The sequence below is a fragment of the Rhinolophus hipposideros genome, assembly GCF_964194185.1.
Source record: "Rhinolophus hipposideros genome assembly, chromosome: 22".
Lineage (NCBI taxonomy): Eukaryota > Metazoa > Chordata > Mammalia > Chiroptera > Rhinolophidae > Rhinolophus > Rhinolophus hipposideros.
The window spans coordinates 30,168,246-30,195,912 of NC_138068.1; the positions used below are offsets into that span (position 1 = coordinate 30,168,246).

At 43.7% G+C, this 27,667-nt stretch overlaps 2 protein-coding genes across 2 annotated transcripts; one reads left to right on the forward strand and one right to left on the reverse strand.

Moving 5' to 3' along the window:
• Window positions 1-632: 632 nt before the first annotated feature.
• Window positions 633-4,310, reverse strand: LOC308490981 (uncharacterized protein; the record flags this gene model as incomplete). Its single annotated transcript, XM_081033782.1, has 3 exons — window positions 633-1,469; window positions 2,338-2,500; window positions 4,000-4,310. The coding sequence occupies 3 exons, from the start codon at window positions 4,308-4,310 to the stop codon at window positions 1,140-1,142; spliced, it is 804 nt and encodes a 267-aa protein (XP_080889908.1). The 3' UTR covers window positions 633-1,139.
• Window positions 3,447-27,064, forward strand: LAMP5 (lysosomal associated membrane protein family member 5). The gene is made up of 7 exons (XM_081033472.1): window positions 3,447-4,269; window positions 9,322-9,646; window positions 10,219-10,391; window positions 10,768-10,899; window positions 11,026-11,131; window positions 12,588-12,776; window positions 26,183-27,064. The coding sequence occupies exons 2-7, from the start codon at window positions 9,583-9,585 to the stop codon at window positions 26,359-26,361; spliced, it is 843 nt and encodes a 280-aa protein (XP_080889598.1). The 5' UTR covers window positions 3,447-4,269; window positions 9,322-9,582; the 3' UTR covers window positions 26,362-27,064.
• Window positions 27,065-27,667: the final 603 nt, after the last annotated feature.

Below are 27,667 nucleotides of genomic sequence, written 5' to 3' on the forward strand. Positions count from 1 at the left end.
AAATGTGGCTATCAGAATACTTAAAATTCCAATTGTGGTTTGCATTATATTTCTGTTGGACAGTGCTGCAGTTGGGATTACTACAATGCTTTCAGTGGACCATTCACTTCGCACTGTGGTTCTCAAAATGGGGTACCCTCTCACCAGAAGCATCAGCATTACGTTGGGGGGAGCTTGTTACATATGCAATTGTTCGACACTTTCCCAAACCTGCAGAATCAGCATCTCTGGGTGGGGTCCTGCCATCTGTGTCTTGACAAGTCCTCTAGGTATTTTTATTCAGTGGCTGCCTTGGCAAGACACAGAGCCAGAAGCACACTTCATTAGCGCTTCTAAAACTGATAGACTGGGAATGGAATTACTGAAAGTAGCAAAATCAACCTTTCCAGAGAATCAGGTTTACTAAGCAATTTAAAATGCTGGTTTTCATTGATTTTTCAAAATGTTGAAAATTAGATGTGAATATTGAAGGGAAAACAAGCTATTGGGCCCTGGGAGAGAACTGCTTGGGGCGGACAGGAAGTGGAATGAGATAAATAATTAGTCTCCCATTTGGATTTAAAATGAGAGAATGAGGAAGTTAGCCTTTTAAGTTAACATTTATGGAATTGGATTGTAAACCACAGGTCCTGCACCACTTTCTTTGTGATAGGCATTATTATCAATTCCATTTTACAGGTAAGAAAACTGAGGCACAGCAAGGTAAATTAGTTGACTCAAGGCCATGTTTTCTGGAGCCAGAATGAATCAGGCTACAGAGCCCTGGGCCCTTGACCATTAACCATTGTTCATACTATTGTCTTGTATAGAGCTCAGGCCATATCTCAGCTAATCTGTAAAGTTGGTATTTCTACACTACGAGTTGTTCCTGGCTGCTGTTAGAGTCACCTGGGGACACTTTAAACTGCACTCCTACCTGGGTTCCACCAACCAGAGAATCTAATTCCATTGGTCTAACGTGGGTCCAGGAGTGTTTAAGAGTTCCCCCACGTTTGATAGATGAGGAAGATGGGCCTGGGAGACAAAAGGTGGAACAAGTTGGCCGTAGCTAAACTCAGGCTCTACTCAGGAGGCTAGGGCTTCTCCATCTGAAACCTGCACAAGTTCCCTGGATACACTTTTTAAATTCAGGTTCTGAGTCAGTAGGGCTGGGTGCGGATTGAGGTTCTGTAGAATCCAGGGGACGGTGGTGCTGTTGGTCCAAGGACCACACTTGGGCCTTTGGGCTGTACGTTGTGTAGATTCCCTGAGCCCTGTGAAACTTTCCTGGCTCCCAAAGAGTGACAGCTCTTCAGCAGTTGGGGAGTGGGCGGGAGGGGGGGTACTTTGCCATGCAGGTACCAGATAGGGGATTCCTTGAGATTACAGACCTGATCCCTTTTGGTGTCCTCCAAAGCGCAGCCAAAGATGAACATCTGGAGCAGAGTCGGAGTACGAGCTCCTGAGACCTGGAGGAAAATTCTAGGAAGCTGAAAGGAAAAAGACCCACCGTTATGGCCCACAAGCAGAAACCCCAGTGACCCCACCTTCTTCAGTTCAGATGGCTTCCTCTCACTTAAACTCAAGCTCGGGTTCTCCCTGGATTGCCTGACCCGGCCACTCCCACCTGAGCTGTCGAGCTGCGGGCGATGGCGTGGGGACAGGGACAAATTATCTTGCCCTCCCTGGGAGCACGCGGCTTTCTAGGCCAAGCTTGGAAGTTCGGACAGCGTGATGCAAGCGTTTCAATTTGCATTCTCTATCCATCCGGCCTCCACATCTCTCACCGCTGCCAGAACTCTCAACTCCAGTCCCGCTGACGCCCCCCAAGGTCCCTGTGCACTAGGAGAAGTGGACCTCGGAGGGTCCCAGAGTGGAGGCGATTCCCCGCCCCCTGCACTGCGGCTGTCACGCCCGCCACGGCGCTTTCCAGGCGCAGAAGGCCGAGTCCTGTCCTCCGTACCCTCCCCGAGAAAGGCTGCGGGCAGCACCGTGCGGGCGAGCGGAGCTGGGGCGGCGCCTGGAGCCCGTGTGGACCGCGGCCGCGCTCAAAGCCCTGCAGGCCTCGGGGACCGGGACGTGGCGGGGTGGCCGTAACAGAACACCGGGGCAGGGATACACCTCGCGTTTGGGGAGGTGGGGTGTTCGTGGTCTTTCCCTGAGATATGGACGCCGAACCCTTCCCTTCCCCAACCGAACTCCGGCACCCAGAGATGCCCACGCGGCCCACAGGTCCCCCTCCCCGCCAGCCCGGCCAGCCCAGGCTACGGATCATCAAGTCGGGAACTGAGACGATTCATCCGCGGGCCCTGAGTGCCGGCCAGAGCCACCCCCCATCTGTGAGCCTCCACAAATCACCCGGGAATACCAGCAGCGGCAGCCGCGACACTCCTGACCTCCGTTGCTCGCGGCCGTGTTGGTGACGTGGGCTCCAAGGTCCCTTGGACCTGGGTGGTGACTCCAGAGGCTGTGGACGAGGTGGTGGCTACAACCTCTAGACACCTGGCTGTTTCGCCGACAACTGAAAGAAAAAAGAACGGCCCCCAGGAGAATTAGAAACAGAAAGAACGTCCTGGGGGGGGTACATAGATGTGGCCCCCGAGGCTGCACTGGCGGTGCCACCGGCGGTGTCCGGCGACTGACCCTCTGGCAGACAGACCTGGGGCGGCGGGAGCCCGGGGGGCCTCACAGGCAGAGACCAGCCTGGGACACCCACACATTTGCTTTCGAATTAAAAGTAGCCAGGGGGCCGCCAAGGAGAAAGATCCGAATGTCGTGTTTACGTTCCCTTGTTTTGAGATTTAGTGTTATTTTCATTTTGAAGAGAACATGGCGAGGGTCTCCACGAGGTTTTCTCATGCGGGGCCTCCCAGAGTTCTCGTCTTTCCCCATCCATCCTCCAGAGAAGAGGAAAGAGGCGGGGACAGGCCACCCGCTGGCAGGCTTGAGCCGCACCCAGGCGGGACCGGCGACAGGGGCGACAGGGGCGTCCGTGCGCGGCCCGGGGCGGGGGTCAGCCTCCTGGACAGACACGTGCCGCTGAGAGGAGGGCCCCTGGTTTCTCGCTGGAGACCCCCATTAAAGTAGAAAACTGGGTTTTCTTCTAGTTGAGACCTAGGGTAGAGAATGCCTTCATCTCCTACCACCACAACCAACCCCGCCACCCCTCCATCATCCCCAGAATTTTAAAAAAGACAAAAAGCACCAGACTTTCAGGCCTGGGCTTCCTGCGGCCCGGGGCGCTGTGCCGGGGTACTGGGTGGGAGGGGGTGGGAGTTTCAGTCCCGCTTCTCCTCTTGGCCAGGACTTTCGCTTAGCGGCCAGGGACCCTAGCGGAGGGACCCCGGTGAGTCAGTCCCCCGTCACCTCTGGCTCCCCGGCCCCTCCCCGGCCACTCCCGAGCGCCCGCCAGCCCCGCCCGCGGCGGCCGCGGCCTCCCAGCTGCGCGCCTTTGAGCCTCCAGCAGGCTCAGCCTGGATCTCCTCTCAGGAAAAGCCATTCTCCTTTGGGGAATTTTGCGCGGGTCCCCGGCTTGTCCAAGGCCTGGACCTGGACCGCAGCGTCCTCCTGACTTTTGTCCTGGAAACTGGGCCACCGGGACACTTCGGAGGGCATTCCCCTCCGGTGGATACAGCCCCGAAGGTTTAGAAAGGGAAGAAAGAGAAAAGGAGAGAAGCAACGCTTCTGTAACCGGGTCTCTTCCCTCTCCCCATTTTAACACCCTCCACCCAGCTATCCCCCGAAGTGTCCGGACTGTTCTCAGGGTGGAGGAGGGACCCAAAAGGCCCGAGGGCCGGAGCGCGCCGGGGTCTCACCACGCACTCCTCCCGGCCCGGCCCAGGGTTTGCCGGGACCTCGTAGGCGGAGGGGCTCCAAAGAAGGTCGCGAGGAGCTAGGGATTGTCTTCCTCCTTTTTTTTGATCCTCAAAGGCCTCTGTCGCCGTGGCCCGAACTTGCTCAACTCCAGCACCCTCGGAATTGATCCCCCTTTCGTGGCTTTGGAGCTGGAGCTGACCTCACCTTTGCGACTGCACAGGGGTTTTCTCTCCTACCTCCACACCGGGAACAGCTGCGTGTATATGCCGGTCCACCCCGGATGCCAGGCGCCAGCGGCTTTCCCAGGCTGAGGTCGTGGCAAGCTCGAGATGCTGGCTGGCGACTAGGCGCCCGGCAGCAGAGCGCACCTCCTTTCCCCCCCGCAGAAGCTTGCAGATTTGGAGCCCGCAGCCCAAGCGCCCGCCGAAGCTCCAAGCCCTGAGCCACCACCACCAGCCTCGGTGCCACCCAAAGGTAATGCCGCGGCCACAGGCCAAGTGTCCTGACCCGCGCATACTTCTCTCACGTTGAGATATTACGCTTTAATAATGGAATTTCCAACGTTTATTTTTTTTTTCTAAAGGAATTGCTCAGGTCACTTCCCAACTAAGGTCATTCATAGAAGCGGGGCATTTAGTCCTGGAGGGAACCGTTAGGAAAGGCGTGTTGAAAAAGAGAGAGGTGAAGCCACTCCTCCCAGAAGTTGTCGCTAGTGGGGTAATAAAGTCGTAACTAACATTGCTTCGTAGATTTCCATGCCAGTCGCCTTTCCAATACACGGAAGACTTTTTCTCGTGTCCTGGTCTTGATTATTAGGCCGTCTTGAAATGTCACAAAATCATTCGTAGAAACATCCCAAACTTACAACCCAGGACTCCAGCTCTGAACCAGCAAAGTTTCTTTTGAAGCAAAACAGACTGTCTGTCCCACTGTCATCCCCCTCTCATTGGTAATTAATATCAATTTCCCTTAGTTCCAACACATCTTCAAGTGAATATGCAGATGACTTCAAACAGACAGTTAAAAGAGTAGTTAGCTGGGGACAAGGAATCCTTGTAACACATCATAAAAGAAATTTTGAGGAATTGCGTTATCTCAAAATTCAGGTAGCAAATTATTTTAAATGAGCCACAGACTCTCTAACCTTAGGCCCATTGAGGTAGTTGTTATTTCTTGGAGAAAATACTTCTTAAAGGATTTTTTTAAAAAAAGTCTAAATTGACTGTTGTCTTTTACAGAAAGTTCCCCTGCCTCTGAGCTAAGATTCTCATCACTACCAGGAAATCAGAGAGGATTGTACTCCGTGGCCTAAAAACTTACACATTGAAGCTAGTGGTAACTAACTTAAAACTGATCAGAATAGTTAACCAATTCCTAGTTCAAAAGATGAAAATAATTTCTTCACTATTGAACTTTTCAGGAATGATCCCCATCTTGCTTATTCAGGGTTTGTCATATGGACTTTGTTCCCTAAATTCAAGCATATGAAGGCATTTATTCTAATGAACACATAAAAGGACATTTTCTTAAAATTTAGCATAAACACACTTTCCCAATGAAAAGGCTATTGTTCTGGGCCCTTGTCTCCTCTATTGGTTACCCTCATTACTGAAACAGCTCTAGTTTCATTAAACTAGATGCTGAAGAGATCAGTGAAATGAAAGAATGAGGAAAATTTAATCAAGGACTTTTGAGCTTAGTGCATTAGAGACACAGACTCAATTTTCTGATTCTTTCCAAATATTTTAGCACCTTGCAATCAGCTTTCTGATTCTTTCCAAATATTCCAGGGTTTGTCAATTTATGTAAAAAAAATTATTGTGTACACTTATTTTTCAGTTCCTATCCCCAAAGGGTTTCTATCCTAGAAAGGATTTCAAAGGTATTCAAAAGCAGTGATTGAATTAAATCAAATAATTGTTAAGTGATAAGCTGAACATAAGAAAAAGTTTTGTTTAGTAATTTTCACATAACAGCTGTGTACATCTTCTCCAGTATAGTTAAATTATCCCTGCTTCTGTTATCTATATGTGCTCCAATATTCTCTCTCTCTCTCTCTCTCTCTCTCTCTCTCTCTCTCTCTCTCTCTCTCTCTCTCTCTCTCTCTCTCTCCCCCTCATTGGTGGTGGTAGTGGGGGGAAAAGCAGAGCCAGAATACAATTTTACATTTCTCTGTAAGGTGGACTGAAGCATCAAGAAGTCAAATTTCAGCTGCAACAAAGCATAGATTTCCCCTTTTGAAGCTCATAAATATATTTTCTAATTAGCATTTTCCCCCTGATTTTTGAAATTTTGTTTCTTGTTTATAAAAACACAAGTCAATTGCATGTACAATTAAGTATAAAGAGATGCACTTAACAATATAAATATTTATTTTTATTTAGGATAATTTTGCATATGCCATTCTTTTGCATGTTGGTAAATTATTCAATAAATAAGTTAAATAGGGGTTATGTAGTCTATAAAGCATTGTGGGCTTTGGGGCCTAATTTCTTCTTTATTGCAATTTAATAAACATGGAAAGATAAACAGTTACATGTTTGCTTTGACTCTACTATTTAATATGTATTTGTTCCATCTGCATTGTCCTTCCTTGTCTTTCATGCCAGTCCAATTTGTCCACTTCTTTCAAGATCCACCTTCTTCAAGAAGTCTTATTTGGTCGATTCCAGCCCACCCTGGGGTGTCTCACATTTTCTTTTCCTAAATATCTACGCATACACTGTACCAGGCAACCCCACATTTTCATGTATCTTCTTATTTTCTTCCATTCAAACTGGAAGTTCTATACACGCAGGGGCCTTTCCTTCCACTTACATAAAACAGCAATTACCCAATGGCAAGAGATTCATAAAGGCTAATTCATCAAATAAGCACATAAATTGAAGAGAGTCCTTTGAAGAACTTAGAGGATCTAGAGGAGATTCCAGAGCTAACATGTTTGGTCACACTTACCCTTGACATTTTGTATTGACTTCCAGCAGCAATGATGAAAACTGGCACAGCCATCACCCACGTGACTGTAACTGTTTATGTCAGGTTCTCTTACCTTCTCTCCCATTCTAGAAATGAAGAATGGAGCAAGTTCTGGAAAACTTTGTTAGTGTTTTAAGATATGATTTAATGATGAGTTTTGCTCCTTCGTCACCTCTTAGGTAATTTTAAATTTTAGTTATTTAAAGGATGTTTTCTAAAGGATGATTAAAACCTTGTTTAATTGATGTAGGTGAAAATTGTAGGTATAGTGATCCAACTCCTATTGCAACATAAGAATCACTGGGGATAAAATGAATAAATTAAGGGGTGTTTGTAAGCTATATTTAAAATTAAATACCTAAAAGGGCATTAAATTTATTATGTTTTGCAGCTGATCCTCCCAGGAAGAAAGAGTTAACATTTCTTCCTTTTTCCTTTTAACTCTTTCAAGTATTATTTTGTGTCAACAGAGATCATTTATGTCAGGTATAAAGGAAACCATTTCCAAAGGAACCACCATCTGATTTATAAATCATCTACAATAATATAAGATTAATGACCAATGCTACTTCTCATCTAATATTTTATTATTAAAGCAGATAATCATCAATTGATTCAGTTGATCTTTTTAACAACTTATAAAGTGAGGATATCTTCAATATATGTCACAAGAGAAACTGTCGTAATCTTTTACAGATACCTATCTTACTTGTAGAATGGTACTTGTTTGTTTTTCCAAAACACCAAACAGCATGCAAGTAGTAAGTATTCTGTTAATGTTCATGGACTAAATTAATTTGTCTTTTGTTTTGAATACTTCATATTCATTGGTTCACTTGGCCTATCCAAGCCGTCTTCTGAGGTATTACCATTTTTTTAGATGAGGAGCACCAAAATCTGTACAAGGTCACAAAAAATAATAACTAGTCAATCCCGGACTGAAATCTATTCATTTCTTTCCTCATTAAAGTACTGGAGGTAGACAGGGAGAATATAAATGCTTCATTACATATGTATTTTTGTTTCTAGTTTTTATGGTACTACAGGAAAATAAGATAATAACAATAGCTAAGATAACAAGTTGTAAGGCGCATAAATTTTACCACTTCCACTCTCAATGGATAATAATTGATTTTATGTCAATCACAATTTTGCCTCAAATCTTCTATATATAATAATTTATCTAAAATTCTTGAGAAATGTTTGGATGAACTATCAAAATATAGAGATAAAAATAAAGATAAAAACATTGATCTAATTATTGATACAAGAATGGGTTTGAAAGAATAGTTATATAGATACTTTGGAGAAAACATTTTGTCAAAATATTATTATACTTAAAACAGCATTCTATATATTTCAGGAATGTTAATTAGTGAGAAAGTTTAGGTTTCAGCTTTTTATTTGGTCACTAAATAACGATTTGTATGAAAATTAAAATATGGTATATTTGGGAGTCAAACTATTATATAAGAAAAAATGAAGATTATCCCTACAAAATTAAAGCATGTGGTTTTTCTGTTTTAATTCTAACTCACCATGTGACACTTGGGAAGGTCATTTAATTTTTGAGCCTGTTTTAGGGTATGTACAACTACAATAAGGTGTATCTTCCCTTGCCTGATTTCTAACATAATAGAGAGGATCAAATTTGACAACATGAAAATACTTTGTAATTTTCCCATTAATGTGACATTGTTTTATGACTCTATATTACTGATTATTCACATAATGAAATCCTCTAAGAAATGACATATTTGAACATCACTACAATTTATGAGGACATCATGTCTGCTGCTGAAATAGCTGTATTCTGATTCTGATTTTTGGAGCAAAAAAGAAAAAGAAAGAGAAAAACTACCAATAATGCAAATATAGGAATTAGTTCAGTAGTATTTGTTTTTCTGTTCCACTAGAGGCTGAAGAGTAATATCAGTGTGTGTTTACATAACTATGTAACATTGCTGTTCTAAGAGACCCTCACAAATTTCAGGTTTACCCACATTCCTTTTGGCAGAGTAGTCACAATATGAGTGAGGGTAGGTAGGTGACCCCAGAGTTCAGAGTCCTCATGCAACCAGAGAACAGAACTCACAGAAAATAAGCCCGAATAGATATACTGCATTGACTGAGGGCCTCGTGTGAGGAGGCGTCAATTTAACTTTAAACCCATGAGCTCATTGAGAGCAGAGGAGAGATGTCTCCAAATGCAGGAAACTGTTGCCATAGCATTTTCCTTTTCTATTCCTGCCTACTCTTCCACCCCAAAAGCAGCAACGATTAGTGCTCTACCACCTTCTTTCAGGAGCCAGGTGCATTTTCAGAAGCTAGGACTCCAGTTATGTGATATGTGCTATCTACAACACCTAATAATTGTTCTTGGTAAGGATATCGAGTAAGTCCATTAAGTTTCTCAGGAGTGAATCATCTTTGTGAATGCAATTGCTGAACAGGAAACAGACTCGGAGAATTTTAGCCCCCCCCAAATCTCATTGGCCCTCTGCATAAGCCAAGCCACAATCACCCTGCAACACCACGGATTCCTTTCAGCACTCGCAGCTGTGGACAGCTCCCTGGCCGCGCGGTCCGTTCCTCCGCAGTGAGCAGACTCGCGTTCCGCCTGCATCGGTCGGTGCAGCAGCCGACACCGAGTCGTCGCCTGCGCGCAGAGAACACGCGCTCCGTCCCTCCTCCCTCCCGGCTTCCCCGCCCCTCGCTCACCCCGGCTCACTCCAGCGGCGACTTAGAGGGATTCCCTCTTCGGGCAGCCTCTGCAGCAGCACATCTGGCCTCATTTGCTGCTCGGCAAACATGGATCTCCGAGGAAGAGCCGTTCTCAGCTTCCATAGACTTGGGATTCTCCTGATGCTGTTCCGTGAGTAGCGTTTCGGCGACTGCGAGGGCAGGGTGCACTCTTTGCAGAGCATAGACCCGTCCTAGTACAGTCAGTAGCTTAAGGTCACAATGTGGCCCTTAACGTTTTGCGTTTTGTGTTTTTCTTTTTTTTGGGGGGGGGGTTCTTTTTTCAGGGGTGAGGGGAGGGGGCGGAAGGCCTCCCCACTAGTGGCGGGGAATTCCCCAGAGAGCCACACACCTGTATGCATATCCTAGACACAGTGCTTGCTATACGGGCCTGCTTCGTGGGGTCAGAGCAATGGCAAGAAAGATTCTGTGTAAAATCCTAAAATGAAGAAAAAGGCCATTTGGGTTACAAATTAGCAAGGCTTAAATTTAAAAAAAAATGTTTTTTATTAAACAAATGATAGCAACGGAGTTGAACTGTTGGCGCTAGGTTGGAGAAATGGCTCACAGAGCGCACAGCAGTCCGCAGGGAACTTTGTCACCCCAAGCCTGTAGACCACGAGTTCTCTACCCTTGTGCCAGAGACGCGTGGGCTCACTGAGCCCGAAACCGATAGGATATTTTTCCACCCTCCCCCTCCCGCAGATACAGTGGCTCGAATCATGGCAGAACAAGAAGTGGAAAATCTCTCAGGCCTTTCCACTAACCCTGAAAAAGATATATTTGTGGTGCGGGAAAATGGGACGACATGTCTCATGGCAGAGTTTGCAGCCAAATTTATTGTCCCTTATGATGTGTGGGCCAGCAATTATGTTGATGTAAGGAAGCTTTCTCCTCCCAGCTTGCTCCTAGGGCTCAAGGGTCGAAGGGTACTCTCCCTCCAGGCCCGGTGAAGACCTGGGTCGCCTGCCTTTTCCCCCCTGCGCCCCCGCAGGCTGCTCCTGTTTGCTGCATGGGGGTTCCGGCTTGTAACCCCTTCCGCGCTCTCCCTGCCTGCTTTGAAAGTAACTCCCTCTCTCTGCATCCCTAACGGCGGGGTCTGCACGTAGAGCATCTAACCGCATGTTCCCGGACTTGGGAGCGCGCGCGCAAAGGAGTGCTCAGGCGTGCGTCTCGGAGTTTGGACTTTCCGCCCTTTACAGCCCCCACTGGGGGCAGGCGCGCTGAAGGGGTGCGGGGCGTCTGTGTTCCCAGCTGATCACGGAACAGGCTGATATTTCACTGACCCGGGGGGCTGAGGTGAAGGGCCGCTGTGGCCACAACGAGTCGGAGCTGCAGGTGTTCTGGGTGGATTCCGCGTACACACTCAAGATGCTATTTGTAAAGGTAACACCGAGCCCACCGCGCAAAGGGGGCGCAAACTCCAGGGAGGGTGTGGGCAAGGGCCACCCCTCGGTTTCTCCATCCAGAAACCGCGGGGGCGACTGACACGGGGCCTCCCTTGCTCGGTAGGAAAGCCACAACACGTCCAAGGGACCCGAAGCGACGTGGAGGCTGAGCAAGGTCCAGTTTGTCTACGACTCCTCAGAGAAGACCCATTTTAAAGACGCGGTCAGTGGTGAGTTGAGGCCAGCAGGGCTGGGAAAGCGCGGGCACTGCAGAGAGCGTAGGCATGGAAGCTCAATTCCTCAGGAAATTCGGGAATGTTATGGAAACCGATTCTGACTTTGTGCTCCGAGGACAAATTCGGCCTGGCTTGCTCTTCAAGGCAGCGGAAGCGCCGGCGGGTTCTGTGGGCTTCAGGCCTTGTAGACGCGCAGGAAATCACGGGGCTGAGGACCAGCCAGTCACCCGTGGCCTGATCCTGGATGAGACGTCTCTTGAAGGCCTGTCTTCCACAGGACGACCTCTTATGATTTGTCCTTTAGAGGAGCACAGAGAAGGGCAAAACTGCATTTTTATTTTTCTGCACCTCGGTTTTTTATTTCATGCTCTGAAACTTGAAGGGTGCAGTATGACTTTCCTTTTAGGTCAATATTTGATGGCCTTCAGTATCTTTTGGCGCATGGCAGCAGGTCTCCCATGCTCTCTTCAGTCATCTACTGCATCCACCCCAGAGTGCATTCTGAACCGGTGGCCTAATTTATTAGCTTTTCCTGCCCATCCCTCCAACAATTCACCCAGATTCTCCAAAAATATCGTGGGAAGAGGAACAGCCATTTCCCAAATAACAATGTCCACATTTGCAGGTGCTACCAAAGACCACATTTCAATTAATTAACTACTTAATCAATCAATTTTGTAAATGGTCTCATCTACTCCTACTGGGGCCTTTGATCACCTGAGCACCTGAGTTGGGAAAATATTTATCTTGAGCACATGAAAGAATACATATGTCATCTCTCCCTTTTCACCCTTTTTTATTATCACAGGAAAAAGAGCATTTTTCTTCTCTTCATCAAAATTCATATTCAAGCATTTTCCTAGTTAAACTAGACACCTCCCAAAATAAAAAGAAAAAGGGAAAACAAACAAACAAATGCCATAAAAGGAGAAAAAGCAGGCAGGCCTCCAGAGGGTGTATATATACAAATACAAAGGCGTCTGCCCCAGGCACCAGAAATCAGCCATGCTTTGTTGAAGAAGGTATTTTATTCTTTACCAGCCAGTGTGAAATGCGGAAAAACAAGTCACTGTTCTGTGTCTTTGGCATTTCCATTCCAAAGGGTGTTTTTTTTTTCTTTTTTACAATCTAAAGGTTTTAGATTGTAAAAAGGTTGGGTTTTAGGTATTATGTTCCTTTTCCAAAAAAGAAATTTCAAAAATTCCAAATTAATGTTTTGAGCCCCTGCTTATGAAAGAATCGGTGTATTTGTCCTTCGACACCACTTGATGCCTTAGGCAGAGCCTCAGCCTTGGCGAAGCAGTGTGGTCCGTGGCCACACAGAGATCAGAGGAGGGTCTGGAGCGGAGAGGCAAGAGCCAACTCTCTGGCAAGGGAGGTTAGGAGCAATGAGGCTTCTGCCATCTGCCATAGAGACAGGCTTAACCATTGCTTTGGGCCCTCCCTGCAGCGGGGAAACACACCGCCAACTCGCATCGCCTCTCTGCCTTGGTCACCCCAGCTGGAAAGTCCTATGAGTGTCAAGCTCAGCAGAGCATTTCACTAGCCTCCAGCGATCCACAGAAGACGGTCACCATGATCCTGTCTGCAGTCCACATCCAGCCTTTTGATATCATCTCTGATTTTGTCTTCAGTGAAGGTATGTTGGTGGTGAGGTGTGAGGCGGGGGTAGGAGGTGGTGAGGGAGGGAAGGGAAGGCTGACTTCAGGATGGATATGGAAGGAGACCTGCCAGGGTCCCAGGCTATTGCCACTTAGATTTTCTCTAGGTTAATATAACAGGGCCTCCCTCTATAATATTTTGCAAGACAAAAGGCAATAAACTGAATCATATCAACTTTCTTCAATGGCTTTGCTTTTTTTCCCTCTCTCCCTTCCTCCTTCGTTTCATTCCCTTCTTTCTTTTCCTCCTTCACTCCTTTCCTCCCTCACTTTATTTCTTCATCTTTCTCTTCCTCCCTTCCTTTGCCAAAAGAGGAACTCGATAGGGGGAGAGGTAAGAAAGTCAGCTTGGGGGAAAAAAAATTTTTTTGTGCAAGTCTTCCAATCAAAAAGCAGCTGAAAATCTCAAGAAGTTACCTAGAAAACCATGGGTTAGAGAAGGGTCTTTGCTTCTGTGGGCCTCAGTTTCTCCATGTTCTCACAGACACTTCCAGCTGTATGTTCTACCACTGAGTGGAAGTCTTTGTGTGGCTAGAATGCAATAGGGGTGTGTGTGTGTGTGTGTGTGAGTGTGTGTGTGTGTGTGACTTGCAGATCACAGAGAGAGAATTATGAAGACCTGGCTTCTCTGAGCACTGACCCTTTGGGAGGGGGACCCACAAGGCTCCAGGGAAGCATGGATCCCTGATCTGCTCCCTCTTGGGTGTAGAGGAAATGCTTCTTCTCAGTCCGTGCTAGCCCTTGAAAGGGGACCAGGCATCATATATCTGGGCAGGTTCAGGGCGGCCACACTCTCCTGGTTCTCTGCCTTCCAGCAGAGGTAGGGCATGAGGAGCGTCCACCTTTCTGCAATCTGACCAACAATTTACACTGGGTGAATGTGGAGTACGTAAGCTCTTTAATTCAGTTGTTCTCTTTCTCTTGTCTGGGGGAGATTGTTAAAGACAGTTTGATATTCTATTTATTTCTTGTAGTTAAAAAGTAAGGAGAGATTCTGATTGCTTTATAGATGCTTTGGGCTGGGGCTCCCCAGGTAAATTCAACTATTCAAATGTGCAGGATATTAGGGAGTCACATACAAATCATTATGCCATTTCCCAAGGAATCCAGCTTCCATAAAATGCCCCTTCCACTCAAATCATACTGAATAGAACCCCTTCGCCACCCCCATCCCCCCACCCCCCACAGTGAATATTCAGAAGGCATTTGAGAATTCCTATGTCCTTGAGAGAAGGGCCAGCTTTTTTTTCATCTTTGTATTTTTAGTACCTAATACAGTGCTTGGCACATTGCAGATGCCCAGTTAACTTTGGCTGAATTGATATTCTGAATCTGTGGACTCCATTAATAGAGACTTCCAAATGCTTCAACGCCAGGCAAAGCAGAATGTAATTGATTTAGCAAAGCAGTGCTACACTTACCTGTTTTTGTGGAAGGATGGGATATTCTGTTTTAATGTATTTTCTACAGAATTGAAAGTAAACTCTAAGTGTCAAGACCTTAACTTTTAAAAATGTCTGACTGTAGAAATATTTATAAATGTAGTGGTGTCTTTCTTAAACTGAAACTATTAAATACCATTAAATGTAATTGGACTTGTGATTACTGATGACCAGGAATTTATGATGAAACTATTGGATTGTATAGTATTCTCCAGGGTCCCTACCACAGATGCTTTTGAGTTCACGTGAGTACTTTAGAAAGTCCCTAATGACTTTCTGTTTTCAGTTGTTCTTAGGCAATTCTTGACTTCTTGGTACTAGTGATGCTTTTACTATGGTAGTTCCTTACCACAACCTCACCCTAACCCACTCTGGGTTATTTCTAAATTGTTGCTTATAGTTGTTTATGGACTGAGATACCCAATCACATGGATGTTTAGGATGTGTACAAAGTAAGAGTAAATGAGTACTGAATAAGGACCAGAGCTACCTTCTCCCAAACTGGTGAAGTTCAAGACATGGACTTAATTACATCTTTTATTTGAAAAGCAATTTTTATCCACTTTCAGGTCCTAGATGGGTGCAGTAGACTTGTAAGCGTGTATAACTTCCTAAATGCAGATATATTACGAGCAAGCAAATGTCACATGCCTCACCCAGGTTTTTCTGGATGATAATTGGGATGGTCCCACCCATAGGCTGCCCTGGAGCTCAAGCCTTGATGCTCCTTGGAGGAGGAAGCCTCATTCAGAATCACCCACTGGATGACGTGCCTTTGTGTGGCAGGGGTTCTTTTGTTCCAGGCTCCTCCTGTCTGTGCCTCTCAGCACCTGCCCCCCACTATTTTGTAGGAGATGGTTTTATTTGATTTAGTGGAATCAGAAAGGTTTGCTGTTTGGCCCTCATTCCCCAGAATAGACACTCAGGATAGGTTGCAGATGGCTGTGTGCATGTGGGCATGGGGCGGGGGCCGGGAGGACTGCTCGTATCCGCACGCCCACTGCAGGGGTGTGTTTCAGTCTGCAGTTTCACACCTGCCTACTTAATAGACTATGAGAAAAGCAAGGAAGGGCCGATGAAATGGATTAGTGGACACTCACAGGGGCTGAGAGCAGCCCCCATGGGTGTTGACATCTCTATCACACAGATCCCTGTAGTGCATTGAGTTTGGCTACTGCACTGATCCCCAGTGAAAGTCTCAGCCAGCACATCTCCAACTGCAGTGTGCACACAGATCCTTTGCTGCAGTGTGTACAACGGTGGTGAACTTGGTAACACCCACAGTTTGGTTCAGTAGGTATTGGGGTTTGCTTCATTTCTAGCAAGCTCCCCAGTGATGCTGCTGTCCGTGGAATGTTGTAGGGGGCTTCAGGGTTTTTGAGTTGATTGAGGAAAACACATAACCACGAGAGGCTGTAACACACACCTTTATTGGGTGGCACCTGGACAGAGTTGCATGAGAAAGGAAGTCCCTCACCTGGACAGAGTTGCATGAGAAAGGAAGTCCCTCATAGCATGAAACTGTCTGGAGAGAGGAGCCTCAGGCACCACCATCCAGAGGGGGAGGAGAACAAGGGACCTCCTGGGGGTGGCTATCGGAGAGGGGCCTTACTAGTTCAGGTAATGTCACTCAACAGATAGTGAGGAGCCTCTGGGTCAGACAGCTCTGAGGGCCGGCAGAGAGGCTCTGGGCCTTAAAACTACAAGGCCCTATCTTATCAATGGGTAACAGCTGTTGGTTGAGATTTGGTATGCAAAGCAGGCAGGCTCTAAATGGCTAAAAATCTGCTTGTTTGGGCTGTTTTAAAAATAATTGGATGTGTAAAAATTTGAGTTTGTCACCCGCAGGCTTTTCAGCTAATGGGGTCTCTGTCTGCAGTGAAGAAATAAAGCATTTAGGGGCCAATAGGCTCATTTCCATAACAAATACACTATGTATGGTAACTACCACCCTGCCGTTCAAGGCACCCCATGTTTCTCAGTTGGGGTGGATTAATTTTTCCTCCCAGAGTTAATTTGTAGTGTGTCCATTCAAAGGCCCTGAGAGAAATTTCTGTCTGTGAAGGCTAGAGGGATACATTACTGGGAGGGGACAAACCAACCTGAGTATTGTATGGCTTGAATTAAAAGAGCTTTTATGTATAATGACAGAAAAAATGTGACAGATCTCAAAGGGTGCCTCTGTTCACCTTTATTAAAAATTCAGGTTTAACAGGCATTTAAATTTTACCACAGAAAGGCTGGTCCCTTTTTAATTACAAAGGGGGAAAAAACAAACCAACCACCCTGTGAAGAAGGTACCGAGATCCCCCATTACAGTGGAGAAACTGAGACTCAGAGAAGTGAAGTTATTGGTGAAGGCTGCACTCCTACTGGCTGCCAGGGCTGGGACGAGGACATGTCTGGGTATCAAATCCTGGGCTCTTAGCTTCTCAGAGCCTCAGCTGCTTGCTGAGCAAGTATAATCAATACCTGGATGCAGGAAGCACCTTTTGAAAGGTTGCTGAGTACGCTGAATTCATGAGCTTTTTGTTGTTGCTTCTAACAGAATGATTGACAGATGCCACCTTACCTGTTATTTTACCCAGAACCAATGGAAAAAACAATTTGTGTTTTAGTGGGAATGAACATGCCTTGCCACTCTCTGTACGCCAACCCCTAGTAGAGCTTCCTGTGGCCAGCTGCCATGTCACAGATGCAGGAAGGGTTTGCTGATGCTGATCCAGAGGGATGTGTAGACCTGTGATATACTATATGTCCCCAAAATAAGACCTAGCCGGACCATCTGCTCTAATTGTCTTTTGGAGCAAAAATTTATATAAGACCTGGTCTTATTTTACTATAATATAAGACCGGGTATAATATAATATAACACAATATAACATAACATAACATGACATAACATAATACCAGGTCTTATATTAATTTTTGCTCCAAAATACGCATTAGAGCTGATTGTCTGGCTGGGTCTTGTTTTCGGGGAAACAGGGTGCTCGGCACTTTCCAGTCAAGAAACATGTCACCCTGGGGAGCTGCCCCTCAGGGAGTCCTGTATAGGCATCCAGAGGGAGATAATCCTGTTACCAACACTGCTGAGAACTGTGTTGAGGTCTGCAATATGGAGCCCCCATGTGGGGCCACGTGGTTGGTCAGTCTTAGAATTCTGGGTTCCTGGTACTGTCCCGGGCCATAGTGTTTTATGTTGTGTTTCCCAGAAGCAGATCCTATAGGAGTATGTACAAGTAGTTTGTTTAGGAGGTAGTTCTAGAAAGCACTAGAAAGTTCTATTTTATTTAGGAGGTAGAAGGTTGGGGAACCTTCTAGAAGATAGGAAGGTAGAAGATAGGAAGGTAGAAGATAGGAAGACAAGGCAGCCTGCACAGGTGCATTAATGAGCAGGTTACCACAGTGGTACCTGGGGCTCACACTGCTAGGACCTCCGAGAGGGAGTAGAGAACCTGTATTAGATTTATCCTGGCATTTACCGGCTAACTCCCATCCACTCTACCTGGGTAAAATACAGATCAAGCGGTATCTCCCAATCACGTTATTAGGAATGTTAGGAACAATGATAAAAAGCTCATGGATTCAGGGAACCTGACCACCTTTCTAATGGCCACTGAGTAGGGGAAAAGGCATTGACTCTGCGACTTCTAAACTGCCTTATAGTCAAAATACATTGGAAAAAGATAATAAAAGCAATTAGGGATTGATGCCACTGTGTGCCAGGACACAAGCACACACAAGAAAGAGCTGCATAAACTCTTGTGGTGATGGTGAATGCCAAGGGCGTAAGACATCTTCTGTGTCTGCTACACCTACAGGGCTTGGGGTCTGTGAGCTTTCCCTGCCCTGGTGGAGCTTACAGGCCAGTGGGAAAGAGTTTATGCAGCTCTTTCTTGTGCGTGCTTGTGTGCTGGCACACAGTGGCGTCAATCCCTAATTGCTTTTATTATCTTTTTCTATCGCTAGTACTTACATCTTGGTGAGAGTATCTTCTTGTCTCCAAAGCCCACTCATCTTAACAACTTTTCAGGATACAAAATACACTTTGCTGAGGTTACAGGAGTGTAGAGCCAGCTCAGAGAAAATATGAAAAGAGGGGCAAACCCCTCTTTTTAGCTGCCCTGTCAGACAGTGAAGGAAGCACAGCCAGCAAACAAAAGGCTGTCTTCTTCCTCAAACAGAAATAGTCTATTGCATTAGCAGAGATTGAGAAAGCAGACAGGTTGCCTTTGGGCCCATTGTCCATCTCAGTGCTGTTCATTTGGGGTACAATGAATAATTTTTGGAGTTTGTTTGCCTCAGGGAGTAAATGCAACCTTTGAAATGCTGTGGTCATCAAACAGAACAAAACAAAATGAAACATATGTATAGAAAACAGAATCTAAGATGGATCAGGGTTTCAGTGAGTACACCGAGTTTGTCTGATGTTACCTTAGTTGGTGAACGGCAGTTGGCCACAGATCACCCCTCTGCTGTCTCATCTATCTCCTTCTGGTTGTTTCCAATGACTAGGCTGGTTGTTGCTTTTTCCAGCCATATGACATTTACCCTGGGCTTCTGTGTTTTGTGCTGTAGAACCCTCCATCCAGCTAGGACAGAGGCATGAGGGAGGCTAAGGTCGATGGAGGTAGACAGGGAATTAGGGTTCTCTGAGCATACAAAGCCAGATGTGGTCTTGGCCAAGCCAAGGGATAGATACTCTTCTCCCAGGCACAGATCTAGGGCCTTCCTTGTTTTATAATCCATGGTGGTATAATCAGTTTATTGCACAGGATCTTAACTCTGGGGTCCATAGTGTTTGCAGATAGAATTCAAGGGGTGTATAAATTTCAACGGGAAAAATTTACATCTTTATTCGGTACTAATTTCTAGTTAATATTTAACATTTCCTTTGATTACAAGTGAAGGTACCGTGTTTCCCCGAAAGTAAGACCAAGCCGGACCATCAGCTCTAATGCGTCTTTTGGAGCAAAAATTAGTATATAATTTTATATTAGTATATTATATGATATAAGTATATTAGTATATATATATATGATATATACATATTAGTATATAATATGATATAAGACCAGGTATAATATAATGTAATAAGTATAATATAATATAATATAATATAATACAATATAATATATAATATGACATGACATGACATGTCATAACATAATACTGGGTCTTATATAAGACCAGGTCTTATATTAATTTTTGCTCCAAAAGACACATTAGAGCTGATGGTACAGCTAGGTCTTATTTTCAGGGAAACATGGTAGCAATCCACAGAGTAGTATCAGTGATACCCATGAGTTTCTCACCAATAGAAGTCATATTTTCAACTCACATGAGTTTGTGCAGATTTTACAAAGTAACAATTATGCTTCTCACTACTTTGCAATCACAGCCAGTATACATGTATACTAACAAAGACATGCATGTATTACTGTCTCCCAAATTACTTCAAAAAATATTTTGTAGCTGAATTTCAGTGTAATCCATTTCTTTTGTAATCTTACGTATTTTATTTTTTGCATTTATAAACATTATTCTGAGAAGGTGATAGTTTCCTCATACCGGCACAAAAAAGATTACAACTTCTGCTTTAGTGAGTCATGACCAGCATTGTTTTAAATGAAAGAGAATAGAGGATAAATTATTAGATGCACAAAGTAAGCATAACTGTTGTTCTATAAAATGTTGGTTTTAGTTATGTGTGTATACATATGTTCTGAGTTGTAATGTAAAAATTTTTTGTCTTCTGGGTCAGAGGCCTTTTGAAAACCCCAGCTCTGGTGTAAAAGGGGAATGTATGTCTTTCTTCATGTGTTCACAATCTCTCACTTAAACCTCTTGCTGTTTTTCAGAATGCAGAATATTATAGACTTTGGGAAGTGCATAGTGCATAAACAGCAATCCCCTCTTGTCTGTGATTTCACTTTCCACGATTTCAGTTACATACAGTCAACCATGGTCTGAAAATATTATATGGAAAATTCCAGAAATAAACAATTCATAGGTTTTAAACTTTGTGACATTCTGAGCAGCGTGATAAGATATCGTGCTGTCCCACTTCATGCCTCCTGGGATGTGAATCATCACTTTGTCTAGACTATCCACGCTGTACCTGCATCTGCCTGTTAGTCATTTAGGTTATCAGATTGACTGTTATGGTATTGCAGAGCTTGTGTTTAAGTAACCCTTCTAGTAGCCATTGCCACGTCACAATGCCTACATCATTCACTTCACTGCATCTGGTCACGCAGACATTGTATCATCCTACATTATCACATGAAGAAGAAGGGTGAGTACATTACAATAATATATTTTGAGAGAGAGAGAGAGACCACATTTGATAACTTTTACTACAGTATATTGCTATAATTTTCTATTTTATTTTAGCTGTTGTTATTAATCTCTTACAGTGCCTAATTCATAAATCATACTTTATCGTAGGCATATCTATCTAGGAAAAACATAGTGTACCTCTGTAGGGTTTGGTATTCTTCACAGTTTAAGGCATTCACTGGGGGTCTTGGAACATATTCCTCATAGATAAGGGGGGACTACTGTTATTATGGAAGACCCCAGGAGAGTCATGGCAGCTCCCTGTAATCAGATATATTAGTATCTTTTTCCTGTAATGAAACATGTGAATCTTCACACTAAGTAGAAAGCATGAGAATCATGATTAGCCTAATGTTAGTTTAAGTCAAGTTTTGCTGCCAAAGGAATGACACAATGTACTTTTGGTTTCCAGAACTTTGTGGATGTTGGAATGGTGGATAAAGGACAGCAGATTCAGGAAGTCCCCTTTCCTTGACCACTTAGTGGAAGAGGGTGGGTGAGGATGGGGAGCTGGTATTTTGTATAGTGATTTTTGACATCCCTTATTTTTCCATGATTATCTTTGACATGTCCATAGTTTAATACTCCTTATATTATATATACCTCTGTGGTGTGTTTAGTTCAGGTTTTTTTTCTAAGGCAAAAATAAATTTTTTAAGCAATAAAACACAATAGTATTTGACATATACAGAGGGTGCCAAAAAAGTGTATACACATTTTAAGAAAGGAACACTATATTGTAATACTCAATATAGACCGATAACAAAAGATGACTACAAGTCACATTTGACTTCTGCAATGACAAGAGGTGCTCAAAGTGGTTACCATCAGCATCCAGACACTTCTGATTATGGCGAACTACTGCTTGGGCAACACTGACCAAAGTGTCCACTTGTATACATTTTTTTTTGCACACCCAGTATATATACATTTTACATGTATATATATTTTTGGCACTTTCTGGTGTGTGTGTGTGTGTGTGTGTGTGTGTGTGTGTGTGTGTGTTAAACCAAAATACAGCGTGCTTTTCTCCTCTGTCTTCCTTAAAGGATGGGTTATGAGATATTATTTCCTATAACTACACCAGAGTTATTATCCATTTAAGGATAATATTTCTGGCTCTAGATTCTGACACCAATTCCGATATGAAATCTTTTTCCCAGCCAGCAAGCAATTTTCTGACACCAGCTGGGTGTCCTACAATTCAACTCAATTCTGTCACTATCTACCTGGAGATAGCATCCCCATAGGTTAAGGGTTCAATCCTATAAGACTGCCTCCCCTCCCCACTTTAGACACTAATCACAAGTCAACGTTGTCACCTGGGTGTCCGACCCACCTGCTACAGATTGGAGGTTTCCACAACCTTCTCCTCAAGCTCAATTAATTTGCTAGCGTATCTCACAGAATTCAAAGAAACATTTTATTTACTAGATCACCCACTTGTTAAAAAAGGATATAACTCAGGAACAGCCAAAATGGAAAAAATGTACAGGACAAAGTATGCAGAGCTTCCATGTCCTCTCTGATTGAACAACTCTCCCCAAATTTCCACATCTTCACGGGTCAGAAGCTCTCCCAACCCTGTCCGTTTTGTTTTGGAGGCTTCATTACATAGGCAAAATTGATTACGTCGTTGGCCTTTGGCAATTGAACTCATCTCTAGCCCCTACCTTCTCCCAAATCAGGTTTCCCTGGCAACCAGCCTCTATCCTTAGGTGACCTAGGGGCTTTCCCAAGGTCATGGGAAACATAAACATAAACTCAGGTATGGTTGAAAAGTCTTATTAATATCAATATATGAGTTTGCACCTAGCACATGGAAATTTAGCAAACCCCACAATCTGTATTAATATTACAAGGGCAATAGTGTGTTGTGGTGAGGAAAACAAATACCCTTTGTTGGTAACAAAATCCCTAACCCAGGATACCCCCACCATTGTTCCCAGGCAGCGTGGATCATGGGGGAAAAAACTGGCTACGGAGATATGGGCCCGTAGCTATCCCTGGTGCACCTTGTAAGGACAGCAAGTCTTTTCCCTGGGTAAATGGGTATATTGAGCTACAGGCTGATACTCAAATTGTTGTACTCATTAGAATTGAATCAAATAGTGAAAAAGAAAAGTCGCCTACTGATTCTTTTCAATTCTTCTGGTTGTAAGAAGAAAGGCTTAGTTTAGTGCTAATAGATCCTTACAACTTCCCTAACATTTGCCAAAATATTGTTTTAAAAACCTATTTTAGACAGAGAAAGACAAGTACCATATGATCTCACTTATATGCGGAATCTAAAGAAGAGAATAAGTGAATGAACTAATCAGAAACAGTTTTGGAGACAAAGAGGAAAAACTGAGGGTTGTTAAATGGGCGGGGGTGGGTGAGGATAAGGGGGAAGGTGAGGGGATTAGAAAACAGTAGGTAACCACAAGATGGCCATGGGGTTTCCAACTATAATTTTATATACATATATATATGTATATATATATATGTATATGTATATATATGTAGTTATGGGGATGTTGGGTATAGCATAAAGAATATAATCAATAATATTGTAATAAATATGTATGGTGTCAGAGGGACACTAGATTTGTTGGGGTAAAAGATGGGAGAGGGTCTAGGGGCAGGGTGAAAAAGGTGAAGATTAAGAAGTGTGAATTGGTAGTTACAAAATAGTCATGGGGATGAAGGGTATAGCATAAGGAATATAGTCAGTAATATTGTAATAACTATATATGGTATCAGATGGGTACTAGATTTATTGGGGTGATCACTTCGTAAGTTACACAAATGTCTAATCACTGTTATACACCTGAAACTAATATACTATTGTATATCAACTGTAATTAAAAAATAAAACAATTATTTAAAAAAAATAATAATTTTTCAGTTGGGGAATGTAAATATATATGTATGTGTGTGTGTATATATATATATATATATATATATATGTATATGTGTATATATATACATATATATATATAAACAGTTTTATTCAGGTATAATTGACATGCAATAAACTGTACATATTTAAATGTATACTTTGATAAATATTAGAAATAGACCTATGAAGCGATTACCACAATCCAAAAAATCAACATATCCATCACCCCCCAAAGTATCCTCATACCCCTTAGTAAGAAGTATCCAGCTCACTGAATTTTCAGAAACTGAACGTATCTCCATGACCAGTACACAGACCTACAGAGCCCAGAAGCCCTCCTTCTTGCCCACCTTGTGATTCTGTAGCCTTTGAATGCCAGTAGCTCAGGTCTGCTATGGACCTGACCCTAATTCTCACCTTAGTTCATGTCTGCTAAGTGCTGCCCTGCAAATGCTGTTGAGTTAGGCTGTTTGAGTTCACATTGGGGCTTCATTTACCTCTGGGCAAATTCGTTAGTTTCTTTCTGCCTTGGTTACTGTCATGTGGGAGACCCTGCTCACTGCGCCATGTGTCACGCGGGGCGTCCTGCGGGGTCTCAGCTCCCGCTCCCCACATAAGAACGCACGACATGGTGAGGCCAAACAGGAACACCCACAGAGCCATAGATAGGGGAGTCATACCACTATATTCTCGCTGGCGGCTGGGTTGGAGACACAGGAAGCAGGAGCCACACTGTCCGCAACCCACCGTCTTAACTGCAATTCGTGCTTGTCAGCCACCATCTTCTTGCTAGCCCCCAGTTTTTCTGCTAGCGTAGCCACAGCAGTTATATTAGTGGCCAATGTCTCACTGGTTTCAGCTGACGGCCAACTAGCCATAGCTGATGGCCATCCAATCACAGTTGATGGTCATTTACTACCTGAGCCAGCACCTTTCCACGTGAGGGCGAGAGCCTGGAAACTGCAGTCCTGACTCTGTCCCCACAGTTACTTTATGTGTACAATAGGTATAATAATAGTATTTACTCATGGAATTGTTATGGGGATTAAATGACACAAACTTTGTGCTTAGAACTGATAGTTAATTTAGGAATCAGGCATGTTAACTATCCTGCTTTTTAAAAGCTGCATATTAGCCTGCAATTTTCCAGATTTTTTCTTAGAGAGACAAGACTTCTGGAACTCAGGCCTTATCCTCCTTTCTTTTGGTCTCAGGCGAGGTGAGACTAAGTCAACAGGGATTCTGTAGGAGAATGGCACACAGGTGCTCAATAAATGTTTACTGGGTCATCTGGACTTAAGAACTTGGTCTTTATGAAAAGATATCTAAAGCCTGTTTTCTCCAGTTGTGGCTCATAAATTTGGTAGAAAGGCCACTAGTTACCCACAAGAAGCAAAGCAGCTTGAGCAAACATGGCCAGGTTTCTAAGAATGCAGTTTCGTCAGCTGTACAAAGTATCTGACCACAGATTTCCCAAAACTTGTCTTTCTGGTTCTATGTGAAATGGAGACATAGGGCTATTAAGCTGTCTTGAATTTTAAGAGGGTGAAAATTGAACCAACCCTGTGATGCTGGTAATATTTTCTTTCTTGATCTAGGTGCTGGTTACATGAAATATTCATTTGTGAAAATTCACCAAGCTCTGCACTTTCTTTTAAAAATTTTAGTATATTTACATATATTAAAATGTAGAAATCTGAGGTATTTAGTCCAATGCTTTTTTACCTATGCTTGCAACCATGTAACCACTTGGGTCAAGATATAGTATATTTCCATCACTCTTGAAAGTCCCCTTGTATCCTGTTCCCCAGATGTAAGCACTTTTCTGATTTTAATCACCATGGACTAGTTTTACCTGTTCTCGAATGTCATATAAACGAAGCATACAATATGTACTCTTGTGTCTGACGTTTTTCACTCAATATGTTTTTGAGATTCATCCATTTTGTTAGGTGTAGCCATAGTTTATCCCTTTTTATTGTTGATTTCTATTCCATTGTATGAATATGTCAGTTTATCCAGTTCCCTTTGATTTTGGGTGTTGCAAGTTTTAGGCTATTATGCATAAAGCTTCTATGAACATTTACATTCAAGTCTTTTTGTGGTCATATGTTTTCATTATTTTTAAGTAAATACCTAGGCATGGAATGCTGGGTTATAAGCTAGGTGTGTTTGTCTTTATTAGAAACCATTAAATAGTTTTACCACGTGTTTATATCATTGTCTCCCAATGACAGATGAGAGTTCCAATTGCTCTGTATTGTTGACAATATTTGGTATTTTCAGACTTTTCAAAGCTGTATGTTTGTGTGCAATTCTCTATGTGTACATTATACTTCAATAAAAAAGTTGGAATTAAACGAACAATAAAAAATTAAGCCAACAATAAAAATGATGGTGGTTGTATCTAATGCTGAAACTCTGAAAATTTAAATAAATCATCTGGAAGTTTTGTTGACATCTACCAGGAATCTGATCATTGAATGTTGCCCTATTTAATTGATGTATTTTTATATTATATTATGCAGAAATATTCAGTGGTTCAGCCTTAGGGTTGGTTGAGGAAATATTGTTTCTGAAAAACAAAATGTCTCCCTAAAGGTTCTTTGAGAGAGTTTTTCATCCCCATTTTCCTTTAGTTTTCATAGGAGAACTTATGATTTAGAATATTGTGTCAGGAGCTCACTGCTTTTCTTCTTCTTTCCCATTTCAGAGCATAAATGCCCAGTGGATGAGCGGGAGCAGTTGGAGGAAACCTTGCCCCTGATTTTGGGGCTCATCCTGGGCCTCGTCATTGTGGTAACACTGGCAATTTACCACATCCACCACAAAATGACTGCCAACCAGGTGCAGATCCCTAGGGACCGGTCCCAATATAAGCACATGGGCTAGGGGCCATTAGGCAAGCAGCCCCCCAGCCCATCTCCCCAAGCTGGATCAGGTAGAGAAACAAGAGCACTTTCCCACCTTAAACATGGGATACACCAACATAGCTACAATCCAACAGTCCTGGGTATCCAAGGCTTGCTTGGCCAGCATCCATGCTTAAATTCAGGGATGGGGGGATTCTTTTGGATTCATGGGGTGAATGGCAGTTATTCTCTCCATGCTGGGAAATGAAGACAGAGGGGATCAGCCAGCTTTCATGCTCATGGTGGCTTGGCTTTGACTCTCCAAGGAACAACACATACAACTCAGAGACGTATCTGGCCCCAAACTTAGGGATTGGAAAGACACTTCTTTTGGGAAGATACCCCTTTAGGTTCAGAGGCATAAGGGTGCTTTGCTCCCTGAACACAGCTGGTTTACCCTATACAGTTGTCAATACACACAAAATACAGCCTCATGCTCCCTGCAGCAAGACCCCTGAAAGTGATCCATGCTTCTGGCTGGCGTTCTGCATGTCTAGTGATTGTCTTGGGAATGTTTCACTGCTACCTGCACCCAGTGACTTCGCAGCACAAGAACCCGTTTCATGTAACTATGCAGAGTTGTTTGGAGTTCATAGTGTGCCAGGTCCAAGTAAGGGGACCTGAAGAATCAATCAATCCATGTGAGTTTGTTTTTCAGAATGAATTAAAACACACTACTGTCTAAAGTTTGGTTGCTTTCTTAAAACAAGAAAACAAAACTTGAATGTTTTATTTGGCATCCGGAGGAGAGAGGGGAATGATGAAGATGGGCTTTTCACTTCTGCAAGAGGAAAAGCAAAGAAAAGGCAGGGGAGCAATGAGGGGGAAGTGGGCCTTTCCAGGTGAAAAAACCATGGATTTATTTTGGCAAATATAAGTCGTTTTGATAATGGGAGCTCTTGAACCATTGATCTGATGTTGCTTCTGATGCTTTTTTGGTCTTGAACTTGGCATTTCATTTTGGACTAAAAAGCTGGACTGAACATGGTACCCTAGGTTGAGTTTTAGTTGAAGTAAAATGTAATTTACTGAAACGTCCTAGAAAAATGTTTGAATTTCATTCACTTTCAAAATAATCATTTTTCAGAAGATCTGCGTGGGTACAGGAGAAATCCTCTTCTCTGGTGTTAAGGTGGAAATACACCCTTCCCATATAATCTTGACTACATCAGAGGCAGCTCATGAGTTCCTCTCTACAAGTCTTCAACTGCTGGCAGCAGTGCATCCTTAGAAGTTCATTATCCCAGCAAATCTTAAGTATCAGCCTTATCAAGGCTGTTATTTTA